The sequence below is a fragment of the Octopus bimaculoides genome, chromosome 9, assembly GCF_046866305.1.
Source record: "Octopus bimaculoides isolate indiv1 chromosome 9, ASM4686630v1, whole genome shotgun sequence".
Lineage (NCBI taxonomy): Eukaryota > Metazoa > Mollusca > Cephalopoda > Octopoda > Octopodidae > Octopus > Octopus bimaculoides.
Window position 1 is genome coordinate 6,110,756 of NC_142936.1, and position 12,500 is coordinate 6,123,255.

General features: G+C 36.2%; 1 protein-coding gene across 1 annotated transcript in view; it reads right to left on the bottom strand.

The window, feature by feature from the left end:
• The window catches only part of LOC106875003 (pikachurin), a 474,529-nt gene that overhangs the window by 103,847 nt on the left and 358,182 nt on the right, over window positions 1–12,500 (bottom strand). Inside the window, exon 6 of the mRNA XM_052970397.2 lies at window positions 6,122–6,314. Within this exon, the coding sequence (XP_052826357.1) occupies window positions 6,122–6,314 (193 nt within the window). The remainder of the gene's footprint in view (window positions 1–6,121; window positions 6,315–12,500) is intronic.

Below are 12,500 nucleotides of genomic sequence, written 5' to 3' on the forward strand. Positions count from 1 at the left end.
TGCATGTGCATGTTGTGCATGGCCTGTCTGTGTACATATATATATACTTATATACATATATATGTGTGTGTGTGTATATGTGTGTGAATTCTATGTATGCTTTTATGTTAGTATTTTGAGCTTTGTGTATGTGTATAAAGAAAATGTAGCGAATTGGATTTGGATTTGATAAATAAATGTGTGAGCCTCTGTACGCATGCATATGTAATTTTGTATATGTGTGTGTGTGTGTGTGTGTGTGTGTGTGTATGTGTGTGTAAGCTGAGTTGTTGCTATTGTTATTTAACCATAGTTCGGCTGTAGGTGAGTGCACTTATGGTAGAAAGAGCTCAAGCTGTGTTCCATCAATGTCTTTCAGAGCTAGACAAAGCAAAACCGTCTTGGATTTTTAACACAATGCATCTCTAAAAAGGATTTTTTCCAGGATGAGCACTGCAGCCTCCGTCTTTTATATGATGCGCATACACAAGGATTTTTATCCAGAGATGCTTCTGTTGCAAAATTTGAATTTTGTTCAGTTCCGAAACATCTCTGCAAAACCTGTGAATTGTTTTTTCCCTGTCTTTATATTCTTCAGACTGGTCAGGAGGATTTCGTATCAGACATGAAGCAAATGTGTGACATTGATAAGCTGCAACAATGGTGAAATGCACATCTGTCATTTTTGCAGTCACCTTTACGGCAATTTGGTTTTGACTAGCTCTGAGGTATAGTGTGTTTCTAACACACTAATATCTTGAGAAAGGGATCTTTTCCAAGACAGTGCCACCTGACTGGCTCCTGTGTTGGTGGCATATAAAAAGCACCATTTGAGCATGGGCAATGCCAGTGCTGCCCGACTGGCCCCTGTGCCGGTGGCACATAAAAAGCACCCAATACGCTTTCAAACCGGTTAGGGCATTAGGAAGGGCATCCAGCTGTAGAAATCTTGCTAGATCAGATTGGAACCTGGTCCAGCCTACTGGCTTGCCACTCCTCAGTCAAACCATCTGACCCATACCAGCATGGAAAGCAGACGTGAAACGACAATGATAATGATGATGATGATGAATTGTGGAAGCTTCTGACTTTTAAACAGAATTCATTATGTCATATGGATAAAAGTTTTAATCTAGAGCAATGTTTCCCAACCTATTTTCCCCTAGGCCCCACTATAACTTTCCGGTCTGTCACAGCATTACTAATTTTTGCCAGCTGAGTGGAATGGAGCAATGTGAAATGAAGTGTCTTGCTCAAGAACATAATGCATCACCCAGTCAGAGAATCGAAACCACAATCTTACCATCATGAGTCCTACACCCTAACCATTGAGTCATGTGCTTCCACTATATATATATATGTGTGTATGTATATAGTTGAAATTTACAGAAAAACAAAAGACAAAGACATGTATATAAACAACAAGCAGGTGTATTAGTTTAAAGCTCGGGAAGGTAAGAAAGTCTTTTATGCTTTGAGCCTATGCTCTTTGGCTGAAAGGAATAAAAGAAAATAAAGAGAGAGAAAATAAATAAACTTTTGGAGTTAGCAGTCAGTCATGGTGGCTGGCTGGACAAAAGTATTTAGACAGGAGAGCTAGGAAGAAGGGGATATATATATATATATATATATATATATATATATATATATAAAAGAGGGATGACCACTAAGTGGACGTCCATTATGCTAGAAGAAGACCACCTATGGTCTGACCACTAAGAAAAGATTATATGTAATATAATTTCTCTGAATCTTCAGATTTTTCAATATGCTAGGCCTCTGGTTTTAAATTGATATTAATTAAATTAATACTCATTTTTCAGCCTTATTATTTAAATTTATATATGCACACACACACACACACACACACACACACACACACACACACACACATACACATACTCAGTGGGCTTCCACACAGTTTCTTTCAACAGAATTCCCAGACAAGGCATTGGTTGGCCCAGGGCTATAATAGAAGACACTTGACCAAGGTGCTGCATAGTAGGACTGAATTTGAAACTCCAAGGCTGCAAAGCAAGCTTCTTAACCACACAGCCATGCCTGCGCTATCCGAATTTGTATGTGTATGTGTGTGTGACTGTATATAAAATCTCTCACCCGCAAAATATTATTGCTTTTGTTACAAGAGTAGTGGAGATATGCGTGTGTGTGTGTGTGTGTGTGTGTGTGAGGGGTGATAGCTCCCCCCACCTCCATCAGCCAAAATACTAATAAAAGGAACAAAAATAAAATAATATCAAATATCCCCCCCTCCTCGCCAGTATTAACATTGACAACAACAACAACAAGAGTAACAAAATGATGTGAAGTGACGAGTGTTTGCTCAGAAAAATCTTCTGTATTATGTCTAGCTGGCTGTGTGCATAAAATGTATGTAGAACGGTTCACAGAAACCAAATACAATGATGTAGAGACTAAAATTCTATAGAAAGCTGTCTTTTTATCTGGTGTAACTAAGGGGAATTCACTGTTAGATGCTTCCAGTCCGATATTGGCTGGCCAGTGAGTTTTGCTCTTTTTCTCTTTCACCTGATTCTGCTTTTCCTCCCCCTCCTCTTCTTCCACAAAATTTGGTACAACCATTATCCAATATTACTATCCATATGTGTGTATGTGTGTGTAGGAATATAAAAATGTGCACACACACACACATACACACACACACTCTTCCACACGCACACTTACAAACACACACACACAGATATCGTCTTGTACCCTGAGGTACATCCTGACACCTCGCCACTAGCTTCTTCCCTCCTTTTCCCAGCTGAGGTGCCATGTATCTGTTCTACATCAAGACACCAGTTCTTATCTCTTTATCATATTCTTGCCGCTCAACACTCAGCATAAGCCATCTCCCTTAACACAACCCCATCCTCTGTTTAGGGGTCTTGTCTTGCAGGGTAGCTGGTGACCTCACTAGTTCTGGTTACACAAAAGGTCACCCGGTACACGTAAACACAGGTTGCAGCTTGCTCAAATTGAAAACAGTTGAAGAATTCTAGATTTAATTATATGCTGGATGACGACACTTCCTACTATTCACTCAACCATGAATTAAATTTGGAACCTGTTGACTGGCAGACCAAGGCCAATAGTTCTTACTCAAAAAGTCTATAGTGTTGTTAAAGATGGAGTCTTTGGTTACATTCTGGGTAGAAGACACCATCAGTAAGCAAGAAATGACAACCATCTTAACTAGAGGACGATTATAAGGGAGGAATTCAGGGCAATAACTAAATCAAGAATCAAAGGCAAACTGCAAATAGATCTTTCTAGAATTATATAGATACCCCACAGCAGTAATATAAAGGAATTATTATTGAATATATCATTTGAATATCCGTCTTCATATCTTTGTGGTGTTTCAGATGCTATTTGGGCATGGCTAATATATGTGCAGTTTCCTTGATGGATCATTGGAGATTGTGAAAGATCAAAGGTTTGTTGAAATGTTCAAGATTTTAGTTATGTATTGTTCGTATAAAAGGAGAAGATTGTGTCATTGAAATGTTGAAGGAGACTAGCTTGTTGAAATTCCATTGAAGGTCGTTTTGTAGAATAAAATATAATTAAATCACCAACAAGATTGATTACATAATCCACTGAAATATGAGAAATGTAACTCAAACAAGAAGCATCCGACTGATTTGCTATTTGAAATAGAAATTTAATGGTGAAAGACATCTTTAAAGTCAAATGGTGTCAGAACAGTTAACTGAATGGGAGACCTCTTCATAAAACTATAAAGCAAGCATTATTTGGAAAAACAAACAGACTGGGATTTTCTTCTTCTTGTATGAAGTGGGAAATAGAAAGAATATTTAGCCATAAAACATTAGCATTTCAATGAATAAAATAGCCATGAATAAATGAATAAATAGTCCTTGGAAAAAAAAATTGTGATCCGCCACTACCTAACAACAGTCTGAAAACTAAGACAAAATAAAGTAAAAATAGAAATGGAAAAAGAATTAGAGATAAGAGGAGATTATGTTACATAACTCAATCCAGAGTTCTTTAGAAGCAACAACTCGGAACTTGATCACAGTAATATGATATCAAATCACCATTGAAATTCTGCAGATAACAGGATTGATATCCAATGGAAATTGAGGTTAGTGCAGGATCAGGTCCTTATGTCAAAATATAGTTTCTAATTTATTCATTGGAATGGCCTTTCATACTTATTTTCAAACCATGTCTTGTCTGATATCAAATGTTTCCTGAGTGCAATGAATGAATTGTGCAGTATCTAATATATAATGATATTATTTTTCAAACTTTTACACAAAGATATCTGATGTGCATCAAGTTGCTTTACGTGTATCAAAATAAATAATCTCATCTTCTTTTGGCATAACATTACAATATATTGATTTCTCATCAAAATATCATCATCGAATGTGCACAGCGACTTTACTTGAAATGGAAATTTAGCTAAGACTGTCTTGGAATGGATTTTTGACTCTTGAGATTTAAATAAAAGATTCAGGAAAGATAAAGTAGAATACTTATGCATGCATATGTGTATGTATATATGTATGTATCTATGTATGTATCTATGTATGTATGTGAGCAGTAATACTTTGGTTAACACGTTAAATACCGTCCTAAAAAATATGTAGAGCTAAATGATGTGGTACCACACAGAGTCGTTATCATGGCAGAAACAGATACGCGAGCTAGATAGGCTGCTTTTAAGAGATACAAACAGAAAATGAATGATTCGTATCCTCAAAGGACTAAAACAATATCAAGGGAATTACTGTCACATTTTTCAGGCATTTAATAACTTAAGATAACTTCACACAATGTTATGTTACAGACTGAGATCAAAAGTTGTGAAATAATTGGAAAACGAGTTTAATTTAGATCTGATATGAAATTATAGAATTGGTTAAACTAATAAACTTTAATCAAAAGTTACTCAGGCCTAGTTCACCATGAATTTTGTTGAATTTAGCAGAAGCGAAAAAGAAGGTTAGAAGAGGTTAAACATGGCATTTGTGTGCAGGCTGTGGTTTTTGCCCTTCACATTGGAGTGACTGTGTGGTAAGAAGTTTGCTTCCCACCCACGTGGTTCCAGGTTCAGTCTCATTTTGTGGTATCTTGAGCAAGTATTTTCTACTGTAGTTCTGGGCCAACAAAAGCCATGTGAGTGGATTTGGTAGATGAAAACTGAAAGAAGCCTGTCGTGTACACACACACACACACACACACACACACACACACACACACACACACACACACACACACACACATACACACACATATATACATATTTATATAGTTTTGTATATAAAGGTGGTGAGGTGGCAGAAGTGTTAGCACGCTGGGCGAAATGCTTAGCAGTGTTTCATCTGCCATTATGTTCTGAGTTCAAATTCCACCGAGGTTGACTTTGCCTTTCATCCTTTCGGGGTCGATTAAATAAGTATCAGTTAAGCACTGGGGTCGATGTAATCAACTTAATCCCTTTGTCTGTCCTTGGATCTGATCAAAGACTTTGCAATTAACGAATGTGGGAGAAAACTTTTCAAATATAATTAAAGAAGTATACAAAAAATAAACATTATTTCCCGTCTTTTTGTTAGCTTAGTTTCATTTTGAAAAATAAAAATTTATTTTATGGTTTATTGTTGTTTATATTTGGGGACACCAAAGTCATTTATGTGCTTCAGGGGCCTCAATGGGTCTTAATTCAGCCCTATTCACAGCATTAAACTGACAGGAAATGTAAAGATCAGCACAGCAAGAAATTTGCTTTTCACAACAGGGTTTCCATCTGCTGGGTATTACCTATTTGTGGCTAGGTAGACTGTGTTTTTGCAAATGACAGACTGCAGCGTAGCTGACATTTTAATGCCACAAATTCCTTAATTCAGTTTTCCATAACCCTATCTGCAATTCTTCCCCAAAGTGGGATTTATCTTCCATTCATTTAATCCTGAAGGAAGCAGATTGGAATCCTGTCTTAAAGGATTCTTGCAATTCACAAAATACAGAAAAAAAACTATTTTGAGACAGATGTCAAAATAAAACAAGAAGAAAATTATAATAAGGTAATTAAAATATAAAAAAAAATACAGAAGGAATATGGAATTCCCAGATTACTTACTGACATTAGTTCCATGGATGGCATTTCCTAGTAAAGGATCTTTTCTCATGTCATATTTGCGGTTGTTAATGACAAGCTCTTGAATACACCCTGAGAACTTGTGTGTGGTTCCGACTCTCTTTGATATAGCTGACATATTGTTGAATCCTCCGAGGAATAAATCTTGCCGCAATGTTATTCTACTGAAATCAGTCTGAAAAACAACCAAAAGAGCACAGAATTGGAATGTGGAAGGACAAAACTAATAATAATAATAATAATAATAATAATAATGATGATGATGATGATGATGATGATAATAATAATAGTAATAATAATGATGATGATGATGATGATGATGATGATAATAGTAATAATAATGATGGTGATGATGATGATGATGATGGTGGTGGTGATGATGATGATGATGATGATCATCATCTGAGATAGACATGTAATTAATGAATCCTCAAAACTAGCCCCAAAAGGAATACAAAAAATGTCATGACAAAGTAAGGAATGTGAATACATTGACAGTTGTGCAAGAGGTATGGGATAGGTTGTTCCAACAAGTGGTAGGATCACCAGCCTTTACCAGTAGCAGAGAATGATCAGGTCAGACTCACCTGGAATAGATCAATATATATATAAACAAAAAGCTGCACCGTAACTGACCAAATATCGTTCTCCTTCTGAAGGAGTCTAAAGATTGGACCTGCATTGACATAGCTATATCTGCAAACCAAAATGCAGCCATCTGGCTTGCCAGTCGCCAGTCAAACCGTCCAACCCATGCTAGCGAAAGTGGACGTTAAATGATGATGATGTGCTGGTTACCAGACACAAACAAGACAAAACATTGCAATAGCTTTGTAGGAGGATTGAACCCAAAACTAAACAGTTGCAAAGCAAGGTTCTTAACCACACAGCCATGCCTATGCTTATATGCCCAATAAGGAAACATAAAGACATGAGGAGGTAAGTATGAAACTGTTGAGCGTTTTGTTAGCTTGTAGCGCTTAGATGCAACAAAGAATCATTCCTATATATTTATCCCCTTAGCAAGCGAGATCCTGAAATTGGTAGGATCACGTTACTAGCAATCCAATCTTGTGACACCTTCAGCAGTATAATGTGATAGGATGAAAAAATAATTATCTGGCCTATTTTTATTTCTTTTTTGTTTCGTCTTTTTTTTTGTTTTTTTTTTGTCTTACTAATTATCTGTTTGTGAATTCTAAGAAAAACATCTTGTTGTTGGAAGAAAACAGTTTCAACAACTGATTAAAATTTAAGGAAATCAACAATTGAACTAAAATTTTCCAAATTAACACAGTTTGTTACATTTTTGTTACTTGGAACTATTGTTATTTTTTGTAGTTCTTAAGGAAGAAGTTATTTTCAGTTGAATTTTCGGTACTACTTTCTTGTTGTTAAATTCTTTTCTCTGGTAATTATTGTTTGTGAATGATAAACAAAATATTCTCGAAAATTTAATGGCAAAATCTAATAATAATAATAATGATAATAATAATAATAATAACAAAATAAAATGAATTTATATAGAAAGCAAAGAAATTTATAAACCATTTTCTATAAACTAGAAAGACAAAATGTAAAAGTATTTTTATTTTTATAATGCTTTAAATTTCTTGTTGGTATATTTTTATATTTTTAACCTAAACCATCCATAAGCAACAAACAAAAATGTTTACTTAAAAACACAGACCAACAAACAACTTGCTTTAGAATCACCCCGTCTCCAACGTAAACAATATCACGACAATAGCTTGGCTTCTACCGTTACTAATAGTAGTGGTATTAACACCAAAAACACCACTATAATAACCGGTGCAGTTATAAATTATTATCACTAGATGTCTCCACCGTTATTATCTTTCATCCTTATTACACGTTGCAAATAACAGGAATAATAGCAACTGTCTCGTACTCCATTATAGTTGCAGTCGGCCCCCACCACCACCACCACCACCACCACAGCAATAGCAACTACTACTACTACTACTACTACTACTACTACTACTACTACTACTACTATTACTACTGCAACCATTGTTACCATTACTAACACAAGTATTGCCATTACCATAACCACCACCATCACAACAACAACATTAGCATCAAGCTGCTACCATCATTACTAATGCCACAACCACTACCATCAACATTACCACCACAACCATCAGGACCACCACCACAACTATCACCATCACGACCATCAACACCATTGCCACAACCCTCACCACCACCATCACCATGACCATCAACACCATCACCACCACCACCACCACCACCACCACCACCACCACCACCACCATCACCACCACCACCACCACCACCACCACCACCACCACCACCACCACCGCTACCCCCCCCCACCACCACAGATACAGAGGTTTATAATTTAAATGATGGCAAATAAAAAGCACCCACTACACTCATGGACGGGGTTGGCGTTAGGAAGGGCATCCAGCTGTAGAAACACTGCCAGACCAGATTGGAGCCTGGTGCAGCCTCCTGGCTTCCCAGACCCTGGTCGAACCGTCCAACCCATGCCAGCATGGAAAACGGACGCTAAACGATGATGATGATGATGATGATGAGCATGTCTAGATATGCAAGTAAATGCATGAGAATTCATACATAAAACATACAAATCTGCACACACATACACACATACACACATACATATACAAATAAAAATACCCCGTTGCTAATGTTGCAATTCATCAATGAAAGAGCCCTGAATCTAGGTTAGAAACCAGCTCTTTCTCTATTGGCAAGAAATCTTGAAATAAAACTAAACAATAACATACATATATATATACATACATGATGAGGATGATGATAATGATGACGATGATAACTATGCCGATGACAATGATGATGATGATGATGTTAACTTGAGGATTTTCCTTTCCGTTACAAGTACATAATTTAAATTCATTAAATATATATTCGACTCGTTATATTAAGTAAATTATCTCCAGCTGAAGTAAAATACTATGATTCTAAATGGTTATACATCCAAGCACAATAATAGCATTTGGTCATGTAACCTTTTGGCCAAAACATAATTTTTTTTCATCAAGAGGCCATTTACATACGTTGTTTAAGAGGTGATGTAACATACTAATGAGACAGTCTATCTAAATTGGAACCAATTACTGGAATGAAGATAATGAAGCATTTCAGGAATAGATTTGATTAATATTACAACAACATTGAACTCGCAATGCACTTTTAACATTCAGTATCTGTTTCGCTAAAACAAGCATAAATTATGAACGTTCAGGATTTGGTTATTTGGGTATTTGTATTTACAAACAGCTTTGCTGGGCAGCAAGTTTAATATACTGGCAGACAGGAACCATTCCTTGTGCAAGATGAAAGCTTGTCAAATACAGTCAGGTATCCTGTCACAATTTATAGTCGGAAATCTTTCTTCAGGGCACAGTTGAGGAAGGACGAAAGAGAGACAGACAGAGAAAATCCTGGTTTGAGGAAATCAAGGATTGGACAGGTCACAACTCAGTGGACCTGCTATGCATGACAGAGAACAGAGACTATTGGTGATGGCTGACTACAAATGTATCATGAATGGCACCACAATGACTGGCTGCATCAATTAAGGGATCTTGATGGTGATGAGGATTTAAGGCTGTAAAGTAATTAAGAGAATATGCACATATATTAAGTTTATTTACTAGGACTGGTTGGTTAATCATCATCATCATTATCATCGTTTAATGTCCGCCTTCCATGCTGGCATGGGTTGGACGGTTTCACAGGGAACTGGCAAGCCAGGAATCTGCACCAGGCTCCAATTTGATCTGGCAATGTTTCATAGCTTATACTGGGTACATCTTATGCAGTTTCTACCTCCACCTTTTCTACAGATTGAGGGGGAGCCAGTCGATTAGATCGACCCCAGTACACAAGTGGTACTTAATTTATCAACCCCACAAAAGGATGTAAGGCAAAGTCAACCTTGGCAGAATTTGAACTCAGAACATAAAGACATGAAATACCAATAAGCATTTTGCTCGGCGTGCTAACATTTCTGCCAGCTCGCTGCCTTAACCTTGATACTAATATTAATAATCGAATGAAATCTGTAGAAAATACGTTGTGATTGGAGTGCAATCTAAGATCCAGTTGCACACTCTTGGACTTATAACAAGGCACCACTCTAAAGGCAGAATAATACAGGATGCATAATGGTTGGGATAATAACGAATGGACCTTTAATAGAACTTTTATCAACTCAGTCACAATGTCCAACTGAAGATCCTTTAACGAGACACTGTGGCAGGTAATCAATCAGTTGCTAATTAATGTCCAATGATTATTAATGACTTATTAGGTTACTAATGAAGATGCCATATTCGTGTAGAACATTGAGTGGGTGGGTGGGTTGGTTGGTGGGTGGGTGTTGGGGTGTTTGTGTAAAGGGGGAGTAGTGAATGATGAAAGAAAAGAGGAAGGAAGGAGAAGAAAAATGATAGAAAAATAGCCGAAGAGCTGAAATAGAATAAGAAGAATGTTAGGAAAGAAAGAGAGAGAAGGAAATGAAATAAAGAGAAAGAAAATAGGGAAGAAGGGAATGGAGAAAGAAAAAAAAAATGAAGTGAGATAAAAAAGATACAAGAAACAAAAAATAAAAGTATTAAGGAAAGAGGGAAGAAGAAAATAAGGAAATAAGGAGATGAGAAGAAGGAGGAAGAATGAGAAGGAAAAGAAGGAAAGGAAAGAATGAAGATAAAATGGGAAAGGAAGAAGAGGAGTAAAGGAAGAAAAAGAAATGCAGGCAAAATAAGGGAAAGGAAAGAATGCTAGAGAGACAGAAGTGATGATGAAAGAATGATAAAGAAGGAAATAATCAAAAGAAGGGAGAGGGGGGAGGGATGGAGGGGAATGAAAGAGATAGAAGAAGAAAATAAAGTTGCAAAAGAAGGGAATGTGAAAAACAAAAAATTAAATGAATAAAAATAGAAATAAGAATAATGAGAAAGAGAGATGGATGAAAGAACAGAATTATAAGAAAGAGAGGAAGAACAGAATAATAAATGAGGAAAGCAGAAAGAAGAAAAAAAAAAGGGAAAGATATTACAAGAAAAAAGAAATGAAATGTAAAGGCAAAACAGTCATTGAGTCAATGAAGAGAAAAGAAAACTGACAAGAGCAAGAAATTGAAATGGAATTCTTCCAACAAGATAGAACAATTTTGTCCCAAAGGTTTAATTTGTTTTTCACCTTCTATTTTAACCCCACCTGATCCCAATTATTCTATGCCATCCTGTCAAAAGTTCTATCTCTCAGCCAGGCAGTAGCCAAATTTCTCTTTTTAGTATGTTTTTCCTTCGCTTTTCCTACCAAATTTGTCACTTTTGTATTTCCCAGAATCAGTAGAGTGTTACAATGTCTAGCTACAATGTTCCTTTAAATTCTGAACTCCAGTCTCACCTTGGTCAACTTTATCCCTTTCTTCCTTTTGGAGGTCGCTGATGTAAATAAGTAGCAGTCAAATACTTTTAAGTAAAATGATATTAGTACTGCTATTATTGAATGTAAACTGTACTTGTAGATATATTATTTGTGTACTACTCCAATTTTTTATAGGTGTCCAAAAACAGTTCTGCGAGATGTTTGGAGTTCTGAGGAAAGTTTTTGAATGTTTGTTCTTGGATTTTGTTCAACCAAGCATTTAATCCATCATGCCAAATAACTGATTTTGGCCTACCCATTGGTTTATTTTCAAGGCTATCATCTCCTGAACGAGATCTTTGGAACCAACTCTGAACTGTTCTGATATCAACAAAACCATTGCCAAAGGCCCGCTTGATATTCCATAGAGCTTCTACAACAGAGTGACCCAGTGTATTCTCATACAAGAAAATCACTCAACATAGTTTGGTTATCATTTTCATAAAGTCTGTGGGCACGAATTTTGTATATCAATATTGTTGGGAAAGAAAAAGAGTCAAGATTAAATGCAAGGTATACATAATTGAGTTTTTAAATGACTGAAATAACAAGTAATTAAAAATGTGACATTTCATGTGAAACAACCAGCCTAATATATATAATGAATAATTGTTACATATGTTTCAATAGTATAGTTATTTATTTGCTTATTAGTATATTACATAATAAAGCCACATAACCAGGCCATTTCATCAGACATCTTTACATAATCAACTGATATACCTATCTGTCAGAGTGGTGATAGATAAACATTGAATTGTTTTAAAAACCACACACACACACACACACACACACGCGTGTATGTATGTAGTTTTTAAAAGAACTCATTGTTTATCACCCATCACTTTGGCAAGCATCTGTAATGAGAAAGCCGTCAGCAACCTCAGCTATA